This window comes from Sipha flava, unplaced genomic scaffold (assembly GCF_003268045.1).
Source record: "Sipha flava isolate LNK unplaced genomic scaffold, YSA_version1 99_pilon_pilon, whole genome shotgun sequence".
Lineage (NCBI taxonomy): Eukaryota > Metazoa > Arthropoda > Insecta > Hemiptera > Aphididae > Sipha > Sipha flava.
Window position 1 is genome coordinate 39401 of NW_020273635.1, and position 24445 is coordinate 63845.

Genomic DNA, 24445 nt, shown 5'->3' on the forward strand with positions numbered 1-24445 from the left:
GTCAAAATTCGGTAACAGTTCAATATGTGATCTACGAATATTAGTTGACTAACTAATAAGATTGTATTTATCTAAGTATTTTTTTCTTAGTTCAAATATTATTCTTTTTACCAATAAAATTATATTTGTCGGTTTCTTTTAATGGGGTTTTGTCATTTTAGACATCTTATACTATTTTTGTTAACATACTTGCTTTTACTGACCTCATTTTATGATCACTGATCTATATATCAAATGGTTAAGCACTACATTTTTTATTGACCTGGAAACAGGAGCACACCCTCAATAAATTTAAGACTTTTGAAGAATTTTAAAATTCAAATTGTTGCAACTATATGGTTATATAATAAGTGTAAATAATAGGTGTAAAACAATAAAATATTGTAAATTGATTATTTAATTATATTCACATAGAAAATGTAATAAAATAATTTCATATAAGAACAGGAAAACTTGATGTTTAACTTAGTTATAATTCTAATTACTTTGACACACAGATTATTACTTTGAAAAAAAAAAAAATATACAATGAACACACATTGAATTAAAATACAATTTTAAACAATTAATGTATCATCTAACTCTTCAACTTTGGTGTCCATTTGAATTGAAACTTTACGTAATACTTTATTTATAACATCATTTAATGCCTCACGAGCACCTGTGTCCAATAGATTTAAACAAGCCTAAAATAAAAAATTAACAAAATAAAATATAATTGTTCAAATACATATATCAATTTTAGGACATAATTACACAGATATTTTTTACCTCCATTTCAGGTCCAGGCTGCATTAACAATTTCAAATAAAAAATATTATATTTGAAAATAAAATGAGCAATCAATATAAATTATTTACAGGTATTAAAGTTATTTAACATTTTAGCAATAAAAAAATAATAGTAAATTATTTTTGATGTACATTATACAGTTAAAATAACTTAAGTATACACTGTATACAGATAATTCTTTATTATAAATTCTATTTAATTTACTTGTAAAGTTGTATCGCCCTGTTGCAACTTAAGAACAGTAACAAGCGCAATTTCACTATTTGATTTGACATAACAATTCTTTTCTTTAGTGCCATTTACTAACATTGGAATGGTGGATTTTAAGAATTCTGGGGATAAAGTAACACCAGATTTCCCTAAATATGAACAGATATGAGCAACTAATTGCTTAACTTCATTACTGGATTGATTCATCATCTATAATTAATTTGAAATATAATAATTAAAAAAGTTAATGAATAAATATCTATATACTTCACATACTCTTATAAATGGACTTAAAAGTTGAGGAGGAATCGTAATACCAATATTCATTAAATGTGAAAATAAATACCCGCAACTTCGAACTCCATTCATTACAATAGAAATCTAAAAATATAAACATATTTAATTAAGATGTTAATATATAATAAAATTAAAATATTTATAACCTTATCAGCTTGTAAGTGGCATAAAATTGTTTTGATGACTTTATCACTATATACTGAACTAAATACTGTATCTGGGGATTCTTTAAGAGCAACAAACAATGCTGAACTTCTACCATGTCTTAATATTGGATCTATTGAAGGATCGTCTACTATAAAAAAAAACATAAGTTAAATAAATATTCTGTAAAAATATATAAGTTTTAAATATTTACTTAAAATATGATCATTCAAAGCAACATTTAATTGTTCAGGAGATAACCATCTACATAAAGCACCAAGACAACCAGCAGTACCACTTCTAATAGTATCTTCTGGGTTTCCAAGTCCTTCTCTTAAAGTCATAAAGACAGTTCTTCGAACTTGATCTGACATTTTATCACCAGCAGGAGAAATAACTCCACGTAATGCTTGAAGCATTGTTTCTCTAAAAAAAAAAAAAAAAAATTAAAGAAAGCAGATGAAATAAATAAATTTTAATTTTGTTAGTTAAAACAATTAAATACTTTATGGTTATATCTTCTGAATTTTTTACTCCTGAATGTAGGTCAACAAAAATAGTTTCTGTGCGAGAATGAACTACAATAAGATGGCCAAGAGCATTAGCTGCTTTGAGCCTAACTTGTCTGTTTGGGTCTTGTAATGCTTTCAAAAATGTTGTTTGCAACTGAGGTAAAAATTGCTTTAAATTATTACCAGCTTTGGCTAGTAGTAATGCAACGGTCTCTAAAATTGCAGACTTTATATTCCATGTATAACGTTCGTTTAAAATACGAATAAGGGGTCCAGTCATATTAAGCACAGGAGATGTTAATCCTTCCTTTGCAGCTACTTTAACCACTTCTCCCCAACCTTGAGCTGCTTGCTCTTTAATTTCAGGACTGCCATTAAGAATTGCTTCCCTAAAGATAGGAACAAATGGATCAGCTCCCTAAAAATAAGTATTATATATTAGAAATAATTAATAATTTAACTTAAAATAAATCACATGTATGAAGAATTATTCTAAGTTTACATATAAAAGATATAAAATTACTTCAAACTTTTCTCATTATTTTTTGCAGCTTATATTAATATTTATGTTAAAATGATATATATATTATACAAACATATTTCATTAGGTTGAAAAAATAAAAATGTATTTGATAAGATTAATTACGAGCACATAAGTAAAATATTTTTATTTTATTATTCACTTTTGGAATGCAGAATCCTGGAAGATATTCTAAATGCTTAAAATCACTCATTACAAATTTAATAGCTTGACGTATTTCAAATACTAAATGGTTACTTTGCTTTGTATCTACAGACTGAAAATAAATATAAATATAAATTTAAAAGTACATGGTTATAATATATATATATATATATAATACTTTGCAAACTGCATTTAAAGCTTCCCAGGCTAATTGTAAATTTTTTTCATCTTGATCTTTAAATTGATAAATAATTCCATGTAAAAGTTTTGGAACATATGAACTATAGTCTGCCTTTGTATATGTGCAAAATGCAGCTAATAACTGTAATGCTGATTGTTTTTGAGAAATATTTTCTGCTTGTGTGGCATCTAATAATAAATCAACCATTGTTCCAGCATCATCACAAACTGCTAAGACAACAGCTTGACAGTACACTAATTCCTAAAAAAATTATTTTTTTTTTTTATAAAAAGTAATAGAAAAGTAAATAAAATAATCAATTTTACCTCAGCTGCAGATTCAGTTTTGGATAAAGCTGTTAATAAGGCAGGTAATATTTTATGTAAATACTTATTAAGAGCTTCACCAGCAACAGAAGCTAATATTGATAAAGCTTTTGTATTAATAGGTGGTTGAGTCAACTGAGGTATTAAATAGGGTAGAACTACTCTAGATTTAACTGCCATAACTTGGCGTAATCCATCTAAAGTTCTTTCAGCAATTTCTGCATCAGGATTGTTCTGTAAAATATTTTTTCATAATAAATTCATAATTAAATATTAATTTATTTTCCATACCAAATTATTTAACATGGCCGGTAAAATGTCATCTAATGCACGATGTCCAACAGTTGAATGTAGACTATCAAATGTTTTAGCGGCAGCTTGTCTTACAGATGGTAAAGGGTCAGCTAATGCTCGACTAAATAGTAAAATAATTGTCATACAAAAAATTTGAAATACATTTTTTTAAATCTTATAAAAATTACCTGACTGTTGGCACTAAGCTATCTACAAAGGTTAATACCATATCTCTACTAGTAGATGCCATGATTTCTGATAAACCAATACAAACTCCTTGTCGTTGATCAGCTTGTTCAGACTCAAGACCTTTTTCTAAAATTGGAATTATATCTGGAAGTACTCGTTCTCCAAGTTTTCTTACTAGATCCCCAAGAGTTCTTGCAGCAACTTGTCTTTTATCAAAACTAGTACTAGCCAAGCATCCCAATAACAGTGTAAATAATGTTGGCAATATTTCTCTTAAAGTACGTGGAGTATTTGTAACAACTACTTTCCACACATGTAATGCCGCTTGACGTACCATTAATGCAACATCAGAACGGCCCATATATAAGCCAGCTAATACACGGTTTCGTCTCTCAGCTCCTAAGGTACCAATTATAGCCTAAAATATATTTAATTTACTTTTAGTGAGGAAGTTGATCATACACATACTTATAAATAATAATTATTAAAACTATTACATTGAAATCTAATAACTTAATTATAAAAATGTATGAACCTTATGAGAATGTTCTGTTCCAAAATTATCATCATCACTAGCAGTTTCAGTACTCATTTTACCTGATACACCAGATATACGATATAATAAATCACCAAGTAATTGAACTGAACTGTAAAAGTAATATTTAAAAATAGATATATTAAAATATAATAAGATTCAATTATTGAAAAATATTAAATGTTTCTTTTCATTTTCATAATATCTAGTTGTAAAAAGATAAATTTATTAATTAATAGTTATAATTTCATAAGAAATTTAAATAACTTTACCTAAATCTAATACGCCAATTGTCATCAAACAAACCACGTTCAAGTTCAGGTAAAAGTAACTGAATAGCAGATTCAGCATACATATTTACTATTCGTTGTCCTGCCTTTAAGGCTGTTTCACGAACAAATTCATTTTCATCTGCTAAAGCCTAAATTATAAATTTTATTATTTTTAAAATTTACTATACAATTACTAACTAAATTATTTAAGTAATTATATATAATTATAAACAAGATTACAATTTTGTAACATTGATAAACTTTTTCATACAATACTTTATAAAATTATATAAAGTACTTATACAGACACTAAATAAGTATTTTTAAAATATGTATTGAAAATTTCAATAAAATAAAAAAATTGTCCACCAAATTATTTTTATGATATGAAACTTACTTTTAAAATAGGTGTAATAATTTGATTTATGTAAGGAATAAAATCATCATTAAATACACCAGGCATATATATAAACATCATAATATAACCATCTTTTACTTGAGGAGCTATATCTGTACGCTCTGCAGTAGCAATAATTTCTATAAAGAAAAAATAAAAATATTTTATATAATTCATTAAACTAAGTTAATACATGTTATATATATTTGCATACAATTTACTTTCTAGATATTTTATTGCACTTTAATACAGCACATATTTTTAAAAAAATATTTTGTTTAACTATATTGTAGTACACTGTACTATATCATACTTAATAAATAATTTTATGTCATAAAACTCACAATTTATAACATTAATTTAATGTTAAAATTGAATAAACAGATAATAATTAAAATTAATACGCATTAAATGATAGATTGCACACAATGTCTATAAAATAAATAGGTAAATCTTGTATATCGGTGATTATACTCAACAATAGTACTCCAAATTTAAATAATTATTTCGATACATTTTGTATTACTAACCTGGCATTAAACTATGCAGTTTGCTTACTCCAAGTCCACCAACAACTTCACTCAAACCTTGAGCAGCACCTGATCTATCAACTGAACTGGCTTCTGATGTAAGAGTTTGCATTAACCATGGTAACAAATCCTGGAAACTTGTTTCTCCCATTCCACGAACCATGGCTCCAAGAGCACGAGCAGATACTGTACGGACTTCTGGCACAGGATCTAACAATGAATTTTTCAATCCAGGGATAATATTTGGCAAATATGGTGTTAAATCCTTTTGATCAGTTAGTGAATACATGTTGCCAATAATTTGAGCAGCCATTTTTCTAGTTTCGGTAGAACGATCTATAAATGCTCGTTGTACTACTGGCATAATTAAAGCTAAAGATGGAGCATCAATGAAATGAACAAATTTAGTGTTTAACAAAATTTGTAAACAGGGAGCAGTCTTATTTGATGGATTTTGAAGAGCTTCAAGAAGAACTGGTACAATAGCTAGATATAATATAAAATAATTTTATAGATATTTAAAGATATATAATAACAATGCTTTAAAAATACCTTGAATTTCAGGATTTCTTATTACTGATCCAATAACCTTTAAAGCTTGAGCTCCAGCTTCTTGAACACTAATATGCGAGTCACTTAAAACCTCTATTAATTTTGGTACAATACTAGGTAAACAGGATGATAATTGTTTAGGAGCACAGTAAGCCATTGCCCCCAATAACTCCACCGAGCCTAATAATGATGTATAGTAATAGTTTAAGGTAATATTATATCAGAGAAAAATTTAAAATTATTTCTTCTTACCAGTTTTTGTTCTCCATGAATCTCCTTCCAGTGCATTTAATAATGATGGTAAAATTAGTTTTACACCATGAGCTGACAATTTACTCATTATTGCTTTTGAACAGTCATAAGTAGCTGTTCTTACATATTCACTATTGTCACCAAAACATGATAATAGATGTGGTAAGACATGAACAATATATGGTTCAAATAAACGGCCTAATGTGGAACACAACATTTCAAATGCGAATAATGCACCTTCACGTTTTTTATAATTTTTTTTATCTTGAATAGCTTCAGTTAAAGTACTCATAATATCATATTGTTTCAAACTTAGAATACCAAGACCTTTAATAACACCAGCAATTCCATGTGCAGCACCTTTGCGTTCTCCAAATGATGCTGAATTGAAAAGACGACTGAGAAGCTTTTTTAATATAGCTGAAGCATCATCTTTCACTAATGGCATAAGAGGTGATAAGCAATTAGCAACAGCCTCTTGTACTTCTTGAGATGGTGTAGATAATGCTTCAAGTAATCTATTAGTTATAGGTTTTAATTTTGAATCATCTGAATCCAAATGTCTAGCTAAACTTCCCATACATACAACAACACCTAACCGAACATTATCAAAACTTTCAGAAGAAGTAGCTTTTTTAAGAAATTTCTCAAAAATATTCATCAAACGGTCAACATTATTTTTGCCATGTAAATTTACAACAGATACTGCTGCTTTAAGCATATATTTCCTTACAACATCATTTCTATCATTCAAACTTATAGAAACAAAAAAATTTACTAATTGTATAACCATATCATCACTTAATAATAATGATAATTGTTCTAATGCCATGGCTACACCAACTCGACCTTGCCAATCATCTAGTTCTATATTATCTTCTGGTTTCTAAAGAACAAATATAATACACAACAATTAGTAAAATTAGTAATAAAATTAATTTATAAACCACTATGATATAAATGTATTAATGATTTTATAATTCAAGATCTATGGCTCATGTCAATAAAAACAATTGTACTTAAATAAATTATAGTTTGATTTTAAATATAATTTCCATTTTTAATAAAAATATAGGATAAAATTAACCTAACAAACCAAAGACTTGCCAAAGTAAAAAAAAATAAGCCAAGGGAAATGGTATATTTAAGATGATATACAACTTTGTTAAATTGATTAAATTATAAAAAATATTGATTTATCTACTTAATACTCATAAATTATTCAAATTTTATAACCAAATAATAATTTATTTAAAAATTAGGATTGAATACCATAAAATCTTATTTTAAAAATTCCATCCAAATGTTGATTATTTTAATGAGAATTACATTATTTATTAAATAAACTTTTTCAGTTAAAAATCTAAAGATTTGAATTTTACAATTGTATGAGAAATTAAAATTAATTTTTTTATACAATAATTATTTATAAGTTTTAAATAAAAATATTTTAAAACATACCATTATGTTACTGTTGTACATTAAAAGTAATTTTTTTAATGCAATATTTGTGGAATTTATAGGAGAGTCTTTCAAAAGTGAAAACAGAGCAATAGATACAGCTTTTTGTACATCAGCCACTGGATGAACAACATCTTCCAATAAATTTTCTAGAAGTCCATTCATTTTTATTTCTAATTTTGAAGATTCCCACAGTTTATTTGCTAAATCTCTAAAAATAAAATGAATTATTCAATAGTAAGTCAGCAACTAAATAAATTTAAATTTGACATTAAGTTTATTAAACTGTGCAACTATACCTATTTTCTTCATAAACATCAAATTTAGTAATCCATATTCTTTTTGTAATTTTAAGTATAATTTGATTATCTTTTTTTGCCGTTGGAAAAGCATCTGCTACTTTTTGTAAAGCTCTTATTGCTGTATGCCTTACGTTTCGAGATGGATTTTGAAGTGCTGATAATAAACATACAATTTCATCACGACTAGCTGGATCACATTTTTCATCAGTACAACAACTATCAGCAACTGATAAAAATGCTGAAACAGCTGTATCTTGAAGATTGGATGATGTACGACTAATAATTTCAGACAAAAGCTGAAACATTTCTATACGAGGTAGAAATTTAGGTCGCTGAAGATCTGAACTGCTTTTTGCTTTTGAAGTAGCTTTAGGACGAACAGTGGCTTGATTTTTAATTAATAATAAACAATCATTGACCAATTGATGATTAAACGGTAAATCTAACATAACAGCCCTGATTAATGTGAAGGAATAACAAAATGCTGGCGATGTAAATTCTTGTTCATTTTTTGTTAAATCACAGAATAAATATACTATCCTCATTGTTGCTTTATCTAATGAAAAACATTATAAACAATAAATTATAACTTTATTATTTATTACAAATTAAATAGTTTTTTAATTAAAAATGTTAATTTTTTTACTATAAATGATTACTAATCAATACTCACCAATATCTTCTTTTAGCCAAGCATCATCTAATATACATTTTGGCTTTAATTTTCTGAGAGTATAGTGAGCAATAGCTTTAATAGAAGAATTTGATAACTTAATGCGACCATTTTTAACTTTGGATGAACTTTTTGTTTTTTTTGTTTCATCAGCATTAAATGCACAAAATGCTAAGTCTATAAATACATCTTTTAAAAGTGGTGCAGCTATAATAGATTGGAAATTATAAATAATTCCTGGGATTAAATATCTTAATGACTGAGAAACTAAAAGAGAATTTCCAGCAATAATTCCTCTCATCATAGATACCAAAGTCAATATTTCATCACTCATCTATCAAATAAATACAAATAATTATTGTTAATATAAAAATAGTACATTATAAGCATATACATAGATATATATATATTATACAAAACCAGTCATACTTTACAAATATAATAATACTCCAGGATAAACTTTTATTTATTTGTTTATTTCTATATTCATTTATGAATATTAACCATTTAATACTTTTTAGTTTTAATTTTTTTATTATATATATATAAATAAATATTTTTCTAAATAATTAATATGACAATACTAATATAATATACAAATTATAAAAGTATTATTTGTTTAATAAATAAATTTTAAAATTGAATAAATTATCAAAATGTATGAATTCATGATACATATTTTTTATCTTCAAAATTGTATTGAATCAAAAACATTTTTAATGAGGCATTTAATTTAAAAATCTTAGATACTTACATTTTTCAATTTGTTTCTTATTTTTAATTCTTTTTCTAACTCAATATCCATAGCTTCTTTTTGTTTAATTGAAAGTTCTGGCTTTTTAAGTTTTCCTTCTTTAATTTTTTTAGCTTCAATTTCTTTTCTTAATATTATTTCTTCTTGTTGTTCTTTATATGAATATGCTTTACTTTCTCTTTTCATGTTTTTAATATTAATGGTATTTTCATTTTCTTTACTGAAAAACAAATATAATAATAATTTTAAATAAAATATATTCTGTTAATTTATAACAACATTACTCTGCTAAAACTGATTTGTTGAACAATTCTCCTTCAGGGTACAAATAAATTTCATATTCCATTTCAGTTATATATATATATCTATCATTTTCTTCTAACTGTGATCGAATTTTGTTAATAACTGCAGGAATAAGTGTATCCCCGTTCATTCTTGTTACAGTACTTAATACATTCTCCATACACTAATAATACATTTTAATAATTATATTATTTATTAAATAGAAATAAATAATTTAAATAGTAATTATACAGTAAACTTCTTTGGCTATTATAAAATAACTTTATAATGTTTAATATGTAAAGTTGAAAATGACAATAAAAACTTACACGAGTAGGTATATAATCTTCAATAAGAAGTTTTATCAGTTTTTTTTCATATGATCTGATGAAAATTGATGGTTTCAATTGAAAACGATTCAATATTGTGAGCCATAAATTTGGAGCATAGGACTCTAAAAAATATATAAATATATTTATATATAACAAAACTTACAACATTGGGATATATAACAGGGGCAGCTCCAGAGCCTTGATTATGTGGGGGGGGGGGGGGCAAATTATAATTTTACAAAAACAACAATTTAAGAAAACAACAATTTTTACAACTTAAATTCAAGTCGTCTATTTTTAAAACTGGCAAAAATATCAATAATATGGTTTATATGATCTATAATATCTACTTTATGATATACATTAATTAGACATAATTCTAATAGCCTATCTTCAGTCATCCTTGAACGAAGGTAGGTCTCCGAAGTGTGGAAAAACTCCTTTCAACCATCATACCTCTGTGGCTCCTATCTACATACTTGTGCGTGTCATATGATAATCCATAATATAATATTCATTTTTTGTTAACAATATAAATTTTTTTTTAATACAGTACGGGCTTGAGAGGGGGGGGGCCTTGATATAGAATGCATTAACTAACTAAAATATTGTACTATATACCAATTAAAGGATGGTGTGAAGGTTTCAATGATTCATATGCTAAGATTTTTTGTTCGTCTTCTCCAAGATTATTATTTTGACATAAGATTAAAATAGTTTCCACTAAATGTTTAGGAGCAATTTCTAAATCATTCTATAACAATAAAAAATAACATTATTGACTTAAAAATAAAAAATAAATATTTTTATTAATTAAATAATTGAATACATTGCTTTCCAAAAAATGTGTAATTTCATTCAACAATGAAGCAGTCAATTTAGAACCACCAGGTAATGTTAAAGCTTTTAAAACATTTTTCTTGCATTGAATACGCATTGATGATTTAATAGATAAAAGGCTAACAATTATTGATCTTAAAAATGGTTCAATTGGACCATTAATTTGATCAAATTTCATGTTTAATACAAGTAAACTGAACATGCATACTCTGTTTAATGCTATATTTCAAACCAATTATATAAAAACAATAATTATTGAAAACTTTTCTTTTAATAATCTAATTTAACTAGGTATACCAGCATCAGTGAATTGAAATAAAAATTTTTCATTTAAAAATAATGCTTTATCTGGATTAAGGACCAAATTCCAAAATTTTGAAAATTCAACTTCATTGTTTAGTTTTGGATTTTCTTCTATGATTTTAAGTAATAAATAGGTAGCATATAATGTTTCAGTCACTACTGGTAGCTGTAAGATAAAAAAAAATATAATTTGAAGTTAAAAATGTAACATTGAGTGTAAAAAAATATTTGTTTATAAGTAATACATACTGGGGATGATTGAGAATATTTTTCAACACATTTCACCAATAGTGGTATAATACCAACTGCATACTTTGAGTATTCATTTTTGAAAATATGTGTCATACAGTCTATATAAGCTAACTTCACAGATAAAACTGAGGATTTTTTATCATATCCTTTCTAAAATTACAAATTATAATATTCAATAGTTTATAATTCAAAATTAACTTTTTTTGTAAATTTAAAAAACAAAAAAATTTCATACTTACAACAAACCATAAAAGTAATGCTTTTGGTATACTTTTTTTAAAATTTGAGCTCCATAATGATAACATTTGGATAGCATGTACCAATGTTTTTTCATGCAATTCATTATCCAACACTTTAATGAATTGATCTACAACTAACTCAGCTACTTTTTGAGAGTTATCATCATTAGTGATAGCATTAAAACTACAATTTCCTATGGCCTGAAAATATACAGATATTGTTTAACATTTCTATTAAACTGAATTAATCATACTTTAACAGAACATTATTTACTTGTAGAATATTAATTTTTTGTTCTGATGTGCTCAATTTTCCTTCAGAACCATGATAAATATTGAATAAAATATTCAATATATTAGAAACTACAGTTGAATCGCAACATTTAAGAACTAGTTGTTTACATAAATCGGCAGATTCAATTCTAGCTCTTTCATTTTGAGAATAAAGATTAGCTAAATTAAAATAAATAAATAAATAAATAAATATATTATTTTATTTTATTTGTGATAAGTCCAACTAACCAGAAAATCCTTTAGTAATTTCAATAGCATTAGCACTTAAATCTAAGGATACATTGGAAATAACTGTAGCAATACATTCTAATATCACTTCAGGATTACGAAGCATAGATTTTAAAATAGGAGGCAAAAGTTTTGACTTGAATACATCATATGTAACTAATTTCACTGTAAAAGAACATTGCCTGATCAATTCTTGCTCTGGTCGTGTTTTGCAAGCTATTGCTTCTTTAATGAACACTTCCAAAAATGTTTCCTTCAATTTTTAATTTAACTAATTAATATAAAATTAAATATTAAATAATAAAATAGTAGATATAATACCTTATATTGATTGGCAAGATCCGAATCAATAGACGACATTGATTTAAGCAAATAAGATTCAATAACCAATAAGTAAGATTTTGAATTTAATTCTTTTAAGTATTCTCCACAATATTTTAATGTATCATTTTCATTTGTCCAAATATCATTCATAACATTAAATGACTTTTCACATAAACTAAAATTAGAATGAAATATATTTCAGTATATAATATACACCATACAAAATAAATAATACTTACTGTTTATTTTTTGATATTGCTATTGCATTTATTAGTATTGCTTGTAATTCAATAAGATGTTTCAATTCGTTTATATGTGAATTTTTATAATCTTTGAATGATGCTTTAAAAATAATACTTATAACTTGTAATATGAAGAAAGCTGTTTTAGCTAAATTATCCCTGCAAAATCAAATTAATTTTCACTCAAAATTATTCAGATCACAAGAGTTGTATTAAAATTAAAAGTAGTAAAATTTGATGTTACATCTAGTATTTATTTTTAATTAACTTATTTATATTTTTAAACTTGTTTTAAACAATTAAGCCCAAAAATTAGATATATAACAGAAACATTCATAACTTTGAATTTACAATTTATCAGATAAATTTAAGAATTAAAAAGTTCTTACGAAATATTGAAATGAGGATAATTATTAATGTATTCAGCCAATATTGGAGTCAAATTAACTAGGCAAGCTTCTGGTTTAGACACCATCAGAACTTTAACAAATTCTTTGACGTATGATTGTGATTTTAGGTCTTGATATCGACTTAAGACAATTATTAAAGCATTACTTATGCTAACCCAAACATCATTTGTAATATCTGAAAATAAATATAAATGAATACCATATAGGTAATAAATAGTACAAAGGTTTATGAGGAATACTAAGATCACTATATTACTAGTATTTATAAACACTTACTAGATTTAACTGCATTAGTAGCATTTTTAAATACAACTTTTCGTTCCTTAAGACTGGACGACAACGTTTTCAAATAAAAATCCGAAAAATGTTTAGTACTCTACAAAAAAAAAAAAAAAATTGTAATAAAAATTCAATTTTATAAGCAAAAATGATTTATGAACTCACTCCTTTGAGGTCAGACATGGTGAAAATTTCCAATTATCGTATAGTCGAAAATCAAATGACAAAAAACATGTTTATAACTATCGAGTACACAGAAAGTACGAAAGTATAACTATGAACTTAGATGTGAAAAATGAAATGATAAAAAACCGATCAGTAGGAACATAGTAACGCTCTTTGCAAACAATTATTGTTGATAATCAGATAATAAATAATTATATACAAGTTGTAATGTGTCACTCTTTCTTTATGGTCACACTGTTGTTAAGAGCTTTTCAATGAAATAATGGAAAGTATTCACATACCAAATAATAATAATTAAATTAAAAAAACTTAGCTATTACTTAATAGTTAGAAACTATAGATATTATACAATTAACGATTTAAAGGTTTAGGAATCATAAAAGCTAGGTAACAAATTTATAGATTTCAAGGCCGTAACTGAAAAAAAATTTCGGGGAGGTCTAACATTATTATTTAATACAATTTATAGTTAATAAACTATATTCACCGCTAAAATGTTTTTACTTTTGAAAATTTCAAAGGGGCCCTGACCCCTGAACCCCCCCCCCCAGTTACGGCCTTGATAAATTTATCGAATACATAAGTGGAATTGATTCCCGGGTCAATTTAAATGTACGAATTGGTTTCCGAAAAAAATACTTTCAGTATACAACTGTTCGAATCAGTGTTGCCAGTTATAATTTTTTTAAAAAGGTATGAGTACTATCACAAAAAGCCAGAAATCGGTTAAAAAAAAAATCGATTAATAACAAACATATTAAAGCAAAAATAAAAATATTAATACTTTTAAAATGTTGGCAATTTCCATTTTTTTTATTTAGTAAAGCTATTAATCTTTTTGTCATATTTTACAAGTAAATAATATTATTAGAACATTAATATAATAAATAAAGATATTAAATAATTATAATTCATAGTTTATTCAATTTTAATGTTCTGTGCAGTCCAACATTAAAACAACAAACAAGTAAATAAAGTAAATAAGTAATAAAAATAACAAAACAAAATTGATAAGTAATACTTAAAACATTTTAAAATAGTGAATTAAAGTCTTTTGAATTACGAATCTACAATCATGGAACGAACTAAGATATACTAGTCCGAAGTGTAAATAACTATTTTTTTTTTTTTTCATTAAACATTCCTAGCCTAAGGCTATCTAAATCCAGGGATATTTGACGGTTTACATAATAGTTTTAACATTATAACATGATAATTAAAATATTTTTAAGTACGAAGGATAATATTAACAATTGGTAATAAAAATACAGAAGTAATAAGGTGATTACAATAATATTCTGATATTTACATATTTACAATAGTAACTATAGTAACTGTAATGTTAGAGTGATCTGGAAGAAGCGCATGTGTATGGTGAAGATTTGAATGTTGGGAGGTGGCTTAGTGTAGGAGGTCGTGGGGACGACCACGTTTTATTCGACAAAGAGTTGGGTGGGTGAGGAGGTTGTAGTGAATTACACCTGATGAGTTTGGAAGAGAGCAGTGGAAATTCTTTGCTAATGTTATAATATGAGCTTGTATATCTTGGATTTGAAAGTCTTTGTGGAGATTTGCATTTCTGACAAACCACGAAGCATTTGCAATTATTCTGAGGACTTTGTTTTGGACAATTTGCATTTTTTTGATGTGCGAGGATGCACAATTACCCCATACCGGGCAAGCGTAGGTAAGAATTGGGCGTATAATTTGCTTAAAAATTATAAATAACTATTAAGTAGATATGAATATAAATCCGATTCGTATTTAACAACCACAGATAAATATAATTTGTTTGATAACAACCATAAATATAGTTTATCATATGGAGTGATAACGAAAACGAAGAGAAAAACTCATGATATCAATGTCGTATAATATTATATTTATATACACCAACAATTAATTAAAATATATTATATATAACTTAAATCAGAATTAAGCTAGTTAAAAACAATTAATGGGTAGAAAAAAGCCAGGAGCTAGATTGGGTATTTTATCAGTCAGAAAAGGCCAACATGGCATCATCGGTTTGAATTGGTTCCCGAATAAAATTACCTTTCAGTTTATCAGTATACAACTCAGTGTCGTATCCAGATTTTTTTTTGTATGGGGGGGGGAGGTAGAAAAAATGTAACATTAGATTTTTTTTTAATTTTTGTGTGCTTTTATTATAATAAATAGACAATAACCATACTGTTGCCAATCGTTTCATGGAAAACTGAATTCTAAATTTTATTCCGTCCACCCAAATATTTTTTTATTGATTAAAAATTCAGTGCAATGCGAACAGAGACGGATTTACACAATTGCCGCCCCTAGGCAAATTTTTTTTTGTCGCCCCATTAAACTTATCAACGAAAAAACGTATTTTTAAATACTTATTTAACTACAAAAAAATAAATTATAAAGACTGATACTAAACAATAATTAATGGCGGTTTTGCTAATTAACTGTTCTTATCAAGTAAATAGTATACCAATACAACATTTATTAAAATATAATTACAATATATCACCATTTTTTTGAATAAATTTGCTCTACCAAATAAATATAATTATAATATAGATAATATAATTAAGTTCCTTCAAAAAATTAATATTTTTAATCAAATTTAAATTATACAAGGTATTATAAAAAACAAAAGCAACTAATCAAACATAAAAATTTGTACTTATTATTATACAACATATAAAAACAGTGTAAAAAAACTATTTAATTTGTTTGCATCTTGCTTTTTTTTCCACAAAATTTTGAATTATGTCTTCAAATTGTATTTCTTGTGTCATTTCACTTTCAATCGACAAAATCGCCAAGGAGTTTAATTTTTCTTGTCCTAATTTTGAACGTAAATAAGTTTTTATCCGCTTCGAAGAAGAAAATGATCTTTCCGCAGTACAATTAGTGGAAGGTGTTGATAAAAATATAAATTCTCAAAATTATTTCTGTGTTTGGAAACAACGGCTTTAAGTTATTTTTATAAATTATTTCCAATAGTTTTAATGCAGTGAATTTTTCTTTATTATATTTAGAAATTAAAAAAGATCGAAAATGTAATAGTTCATGCTCAAACGCATCATAATCTGTATCAGTTTTATAAATTTGGCAAAGTTTTTTAGCTTTTTCTGATATTTCATTTTGCTTCATGTTTTTAATTGTGTTTATAAAAGAAAACGGTTCACAAAAATATTTATAGTCTTTACGTCTTTTTTGAAGCTCATTATTTAATTTATCTATTATTGTTAAATATGTATTGATTCTAAAATGATTTCTTCCTAATAACTGAACATCATCTTGTCTTAATTCATCATATGGGATTGTTCTTTTCTTTTTTCTTGAAATTGTTGTTTTATATTCTTTGATTTGAGCTCGTAAAATTGCCATTTTCTCAAATTCATCAAAATGATCTATCTGAGATAATATTAAATTTATTAGTGAATCGTACAACTTCAAAACTACTGTAATAACTATTTCAACACTTTGAAGTTTTTTACTTACAACATTTAATCTGTTTAATATAAATCCTCAAAATATAGCCATAAACGTTGTCTCGAATTTTTCAAATTTCTTACGCAATCCAGAGACTTCTTTTCGAGTTTCAGCTGGTTCATTATGGTAATTTTCAAGTAAACTTAAAGTTTTTAATATCTCATCCCACGAATCATTTAAACTCACACAAGCATCATCTCTTGATGACCATCGAGTTCCTAAAAGACGTTTTAGTCCTTTTGATTCAGACTTTAAATTAAACATTAAAACTTACCATTTGTGAGTAGATCCGGAAAAAAATGTATAAAGAACACGAGGAAAAAATTGAGCAGCTTCATTAGAACATCGCACAGCATGAGTACCAACTAAATTTAATGAATGCGCCGCACATGGTCTATATACAGCAAGGGGATTTAATTCTTTTATTTTTGCCTGTAATCCGTTATAATGTCCAGACATATTATTAGCAGTATCGTAAGCCTGGTCTCTGCAATCATTTATATTAATATCAAGGCTTTCCAACCTGTCTAAAACGGCTTTTTTCATATCGTTAGCTTTATGTCCACAACTAGGTATAAATTGAATGAAACGCTTAATAGGAATACCTTCATATTTATACCGTACAATAAAAGACAGTTGATCTATATGTGTTATATCAGGTGTGAAATCAATAATCAATGAAAAGCATTTGCATTTTTTAATCTGATCAACAATTGTATGGATTATTTTATTTGCCATAATTTTCATAATATTTTCATGAATTGTAGACGATAAATAAGATGTATGACCACTGCCCGGATTTCCATATCGTAAAATATGTTAAGCTAAAAATGGATCAAATTGTGCTACAAGCTCAATTGCTATTAAAAAATTACCATTATGGACTGAACCAATAACTTCATTTTGACCTCTAAATGGAAGTCCACGCGATGATAATGATTTTATAACGGCTACAACTCTTCGTAAAATATTTTTCTAGTAAGATATTTCATCTTCAAGTTGTGAAAAAAGCTTTTTATCAATACGATTAGTAAGATTTGCCCTAGTTTTCATTATTATAAGGGTTGTTTATGTTTTGTAGAACATTCATGTTGCTTAAAACGAGATTGTGCGTTTTTCCAATTATTAAAACCTTGCGCTGATAAATAGGATTCATCATTACGACTTGAAAAAAAAAAAACATGGTCCACAAAATGCTTTACCTGTACTTTCAAAGTAGACTAACCAAAACCTCTCGACTTTTTCTCCATTTGGTAATAAACGTTCAAACATATTTTTCGTCATACATCTAGATTCTAATTTAGAATTTATAAAATCACAATTTTTGTTTATATTAACATCAAAACTATTTATAGAATAATAATCACGCGCTTGTTCGTTGACAGTCCAAAATGCCGGATCTTTATTAAAAGAAAAAGATGATTCAAGAATATTACATGATTCAGGAATGCTAATTTTTTCGTGAATAATGTCTTCTGTCGTTAAATTGGGAGTTTCTTATTCAGAATGACTTGTAATCTTATTTATTATTTCCGTGTGGAAAACGTAGGTATCAGTAGGTATTAATTTATTCATTTTTTCTGCCGTTAAATTATTTAATTCAGATTCAGAAGAATTTATAACCTTATTTATTTCCACACCATCAGTAGGTATTATTACGTTATTGCTTTGATCTAATACAGAACTATTCGAATGTCTCGAATTCACATTTGTTTGATTTGCATCGTCAATATTTTTAACAAATAAAAATTTATCCAGTTTTATGGTTTGACCAATAGTTTTTTTTCTCTTCCTTTTCTCTTACTGCTTTTTTATATTGTGCTCTGCTCAATCTCTTTCTATGCATTTTTTTACCAATAAAAATCAAATTTTAACGGTGAAAGTATTTACCTATAACACACCGTGTAGAGAATAAAAAATCGTCAAGTGTTTTATTTAATGGGCTTGTAAAAATTAAATAATCAAGAATTTGGAATTCCAAATAAGAACTAATGCTTACGAATATTCATAAAAATAAAATTCAGTTTTGCAAGCCTATAGCACTAATTTATCGCTATAATATTACTATAGTATTTATAAAATATAGTGTTTACTCACCAATAATTTAAGTAATATACTAATATCTGAATATTAATTCTATCCGCCTTGAATGTTGTGTTGAAAATAATCGGATGTCTAATCAGAATAAACCTATTCTCTACTCGGCCGCCCTCTATTTCATAGTCACGAAGAAAAATTAACAATTATTATAATAATTTTATCTTTCGGAAAGAAAAAGTGTTATTTTTGTACACATAATACGTAGTACGTACGAGTATATTATATACAAATATTCACAGTGACTGGTTTATAATTAGACTATCGTTCTAATACGAACCGATTGTCACTCGTATTCGTATAAAATATATCATATTATATTATATATGTATTGTCCATGTAGTGTATACGCCGTGCGATCGAACGACTTACGAGCGATTATTAATAACTTTACGACTTAAAAAAATAAAATAACGAAATATGTTATCTATGGTTAGTATTTAGATAATAAATATACTTTCCGGCAGTCGTTCGATAATTTACTTGGACGTTTACTGTTATGTATTATAAAATAAAGAAGAAATTATATTAACTAGAATATTATGTTAGACTTAAATATTAAACATTTTTATTTGACATCCTTCAGAGTAATCACCGTACATTAAAAAATCAAAAAAAAAAAAAAAACCTAGAGTATTCTTAATAAAATATTGGCCTAAAATTGCTGCCTCTAAAAATTTGCCGCCCTAGGCAACTGCCTACTTTGCCTGACGCTAAATCCGCCACTGAATGCGAAACATATATAAAATAAAGAAGCTCACTTAAATTAAAATAAAAAAAAAAAAAAAACTGGTGAAAAGGAAAAGTTTATGGATTAAAATATTAAAAAATTGAAAGAAGGTCAAATTTCGAACCTACAGTTCGTTATAAATGCGTGTTGTAAATTCATACCACACTAATTTTTTGCTCTTATTATTTACCTATTATGGCTTATTATTACATAATAATTTGAAAAGTTACCAAGGTACCACTAACAAAACCGACATTCCTGAAAAAAGTTTTTTTTTTGAGTTGTTACTGTTTTGATATAGGTGTGCGATGTATTATAATATATTGATATGAAAATGCAGAGTATTTACTTTTAATGTTTATTACACACAATACTTTTTTTATTTATGAGAAAAATTAATTAATTATAGTAATAATCAGGGGCGCAATTTCAATGAAAAAACTGTCGTTGCTGAAGCCCTTCTATCTTTTTCATGTTCCTTAATGGTTATATATACACCCGCAACCCGTACAATTCAACAGTTACTAAAATGCGAGTTTTGCTGTATTTGGTAAATATTTGAATATTTCTAAATTTAGATTGCTCACTTTGATTTTATATTTTTATTACACATATAACAAATTACCTGTCTGTAAACACAAATGTTTCATCACATAATCACTTTTAGATTCTAAGTGAATATTATGGTTTTATTTTCTTTTTTAACACTTTTTCGCATAGAAATACTGGCCCGAAAGCTTTTTCTAGGAACTTTTTGGATTTTAAATTGGCAGGCGGCTGTACTCATTTTTTTTTAAATCTTAATAGTTTTTCCAGGCGTGAGGAAAAAACTGTCCTGAAATGGTAAAAATACGCTGTAAATAAGACTTTCACTTTTCAGATTTTAATTATTTAGTCAAAATTCCAAAAGTAATGTGGCTAGAAACTTGAAACTTTTACCCTATAGCAAAGATATTTTTTTTTGTATTTGATAAAATTTTCAAAAAACAATTTTGATTTAAATATAGAACTTTAAAAATACCTAATTTTTTTAAAATCTTTATGAAATAAATTATTTTTTTTTTTGGATATTAAGTGAAAATCACCTTAATTATATACGAGTACTTATTTACGGATACTGAAATTTAAAAATTGTTAGTCCGAAATTTATTTTATCAGCGTTTAAGTAAAATATTATCCGATATATAAGACCATTGATTATAAATACTATAGTATTTATAATCAATGATACAACCAAATCATCACCAACATCCGTACTTCTATTTTGAACCAAAAAATATGGATAAATATAGACGAAACTACAGACGCCGAAGGTCGTTGTATAGCTAATTTGATAATCGGTACGCTTTGTTCAGATAATCCCGGGAAAACATTTTTGTTAACATCTGTATTATTAGATAAAGCAAATCATCAAACGATTTGTAAAGGTTTGCACACACTGCAGCGGTACCGGTGGAAATTTTATAGCTTGCACAAACTGCGGTGGTAATGATGACTGGTGGATTTTTAATTAACTATTTAAATTCCCGGGAAATAATAAACTGTCATAAATTCAAATTGTATTGCGGCGATTTTCCAATGTTATATAATTTATAATAACATAAATAAATAGTTTTGTTTAGATATTTTAGAGTAGTAGATAATTATAACTATATTATTTATTAATTATAATTATTAATAATAATATATAATAATAAAATATGTTGATGAATGCTAAATGTTAATTTCACATAACTATAGGTACATAGCTTTTCCTTATCTTGTATACAGTAATAACTAATAAGTAATAAAATGCTATTTGAAATACTGGCATTGCATTTAATGACGACGAATTTCAAGTGAAATATCAAAAACCGCTGGGCGGTAGCTGTAAAATTCGAGCATGCAGTGGTTTCTATAAAAACCGCGTCGCGATATTATTACCGCACTCTAATCACAATACATGGGATACAATTTACCGCTACCGCTGCAGTGTGTGCGGACCTTAAGTTATTTGATAATTCTTTATTTTTACTTTGACCGGATGGGTTATGCAGAGATGATGTTTTGCTTTTTATCACTAATGCTGCACCATACATGGTCAAAGCAGCCAAATCTCTAGATATATTTTATACAAATATGATTCATTTAACATGCCTGGTTCATGGACTACATTGTATCGCTGAAGAGATACATAAACATTTTCCAAAGGTAGATAATTTAATTTATAATGGGAAAACAATTTTCCTGAAAGCATCGTCACGTGTATTATTTGTTAAAACTGAGTTACCCGATATTCTGTTACCATCTCAACCAATAATTACTAGGAGGGTACTTGGTTAGAGGCTGCTATTTATTATTCTGATCATTTTCAAGATTTTAGTGGCATAGTAAATACGTTTGATAAAAACGAGGCTGTTTCCATACAAATTACACAAAATTTAATTCAAGATCCAAATTTAACTAGTTATCTTGCTTTTATAAAATTGCACTTTAATTTTTTGTCAAGAAGCATAACTTTATTAGAAAAAAAAAAAATCATCTTTATACGATTCAATTAATTTGTTGAAAAATGTTGAAAATAATATTTCCAAAATACCAGGAAACATTGGAAAAATAATTCAAGAAAATTTTCAAGCTGTTATAAAGAAAAATAATGGCTATGAAACCTTGAAAAAAATCTCTGCATGTATTGATGGAACAAATGGAACTTTGGAAAATATAGAACAAAATTTCAGTCCCAACGACGTATCTCTTTTTAAATACGCTCCCGTCACATCCATCGACGTAGAGAGAAGTTTTTCGAGGTTCAAAAATGTGCTGGCTGATAATCGACGAACTTTCACGTTTGAAAATTTGAAAAAAACTTTCGTGGTACAATGTAATGCGACTGTTTTTGGTATGTATTTATTTATGTTTAGTCACATAATTTGTTTTATACAAATATTTTTAATATTAATTTTTCAGATTGAAATTAAAATATTTTCAACCCAAATAACTTAAAAAATATAATATAAAAAATAATATAATTTTATGTAAATATCTATATAAAAAATAATGTAAATAAAAGACTTTTTTAATCGATTTTTTTCGTATATTTTTTTCTTTTATAGGGCATATTCCTACAAAATAAAAGTATAAATGCATATTTTTTAATGTATATTTCTTAGGTTTTTATAGCATATAAATTCGGGCCCTACTTATAACAATTTAAAATAACCTTATCAAATAAATAAAAAAAAAAATTAAAATTATTTACATTGTATATTGCTTCTTATTCTATTATACGTAATACCTGCACAATCAAGTCAATTAAGAAACAGAACTGAAAAAAATTTTGATGAATTTAATTTTAATTCATAATCATCGATGAACTAACAATTATTTTATATACCTAATTGATATTCTATATATAACAATAGTCCATAAATCTATAACAGTTACAACCTATTAACAATGCAATTGAACATTGAGACCTAAAATAGTGTAGATAGTTAAATAATTTAAATTTAATACTTTTGCCTAGGAAAGAAAAATCAAATAATAATATAACATATTTATTTATAAAATAATATACAAAACGTTTAATTATTTAATAGGTATATAAATATAAGATACATTAACCATGTAAAATAGTATTTTTAAACAATTGTTTTAAAAATCCAGAATTAATTTTGATTTTTATCACTATTATTATTATTATTATTATTATTAAATTGAAGTACTGAAAATTTAAATATATACGTTGTTATTTACAAAAATGTTTTATTTTTATTTCTATGTTTCATTCGTATCAGTGGCGTCATTTCCATTTTTTTTTTTAATACGCATGGCGTATAGATCAGGCCATTAAGCCTATTTAGAATTTTCAACACAACAAAAATAAAATAATAATATTTTTACCATTTATTAATGACAACATAATAATAATGGTATTTATTAAATCATTTAATTAAGAAAAGCAGTAAAGCTAGAGATGACAATAAATATTGTAATAAAGCCTTTATTAGGTACAGTTACAGTTATATAGTTATATATTTTGTTAATATTTAAAAGGATACCAACACATCTTCAAACTTATTTACAGATAAAATATCAACACATAAAATATTATTTAGGTAATCTTTTAATATTTTCAATTATCAATAATAGATTATCATTATGAAATATGAATTACTGGGAATGGGCTAGCAGCTGATGGATAATGAAAGCTGATAGATAATAAAATAAAATTATAGTAATTATATACATGTTGCATGATAACGATTTACGATTCATCGCGATAAGGAATATTTTGATAATTTTGCAACGTAGTGTCTCATGTTTTTGTTTTTTAAATAAGAAGAAAAACAAAAATTAATTAAAAAATAAAATATATTGACTGCAAATTACTATCAATAATTATTTAGGCCAATAAATTTATAAAGTGGGCCAAATTACTACAATAGTGGATTTTAAATACGCAAATGTATACCTTGCGCGGTCCAAATGATGCCACTGATTCGTATGCTCTATACATATTACATAGGTAGATTATGCATGCTTTAATGTATTATTTATCAAATACATAAATTGTGATTCAAC

General features: G+C 26.2%; 2 protein-coding genes across 4 annotated transcripts; both read right to left on the reverse strand.

The window, feature by feature from the left end:
* Positions 1-453: 453 nt before the first annotated feature.
* Positions 454-13671, reverse strand: LOC112693796 (eIF-2-alpha kinase activator GCN1). Of its 3 annotated transcripts, none has more exons than XM_025569006.1 (36): positions 13549-13671; positions 13381-13480; positions 13084-13279; positions 12692-12853; positions 12450-12627; positions 12129-12381; positions 11881-12059; positions 11607-11807; positions 11365-11517; positions 11110-11281; positions 10802-11031; positions 10594-10726; positions 9970-10094; positions 9643-9824; positions 9359-9578; positions 8605-8938; positions 7929-8487; positions 7630-7840; positions 6169-7054; positions 5917-6096; positions 5365-5850; positions 4835-4974; positions 4438-4586; positions 4166-4277; positions 3630-4048; positions 3439-3562; positions 3148-3381; positions 2819-3082; positions 2639-2752; positions 1949-2373; positions 1658-1869; positions 1446-1591; positions 1279-1383; positions 997-1212; positions 772-789; positions 454-686 (listed from the first exon to the last, which is right to left on the reverse strand). In XM_025569006.1, the coding sequence occupies exons 1-36, from the start codon at positions 13564-13566 to the stop codon at positions 558-560; spliced, it is 7965 nt and encodes a 2654-aa protein (XP_025424791.1). In that variant the 5' UTR covers positions 13567-13671; the 3' UTR covers positions 454-557. The 3 variants fall into 3 exon arrangements, with proteins under 3 accessions (XP_025424791.1, XP_025424790.1, XP_025424792.1); XM_025569005.1 differs by having other exon boundaries at positions 1446-1594; XM_025569007.1 differs by lacking the exon at positions 772-789 and having other exon boundaries at positions 1446-1594; positions 13549-13670.
* Positions 13672-17091: 3420 nt separating this feature from the next.
* Positions 17092-17793, reverse strand: LOC112693787 (zinc finger MYM-type protein 1-like). Its single transcript, XM_025568994.1, has 2 exons — positions 17368-17793; positions 17092-17304 (listed from the first exon to the last, which is right to left on the reverse strand). Exons 1-2 carry the CDS (start codon positions 17791-17793, stop codon positions 17092-17094), a joined length of 639 nt encoding a protein of 212 aa, XP_025424779.1.
* Positions 17794-24445: the final 6652 nt, after the last annotated feature.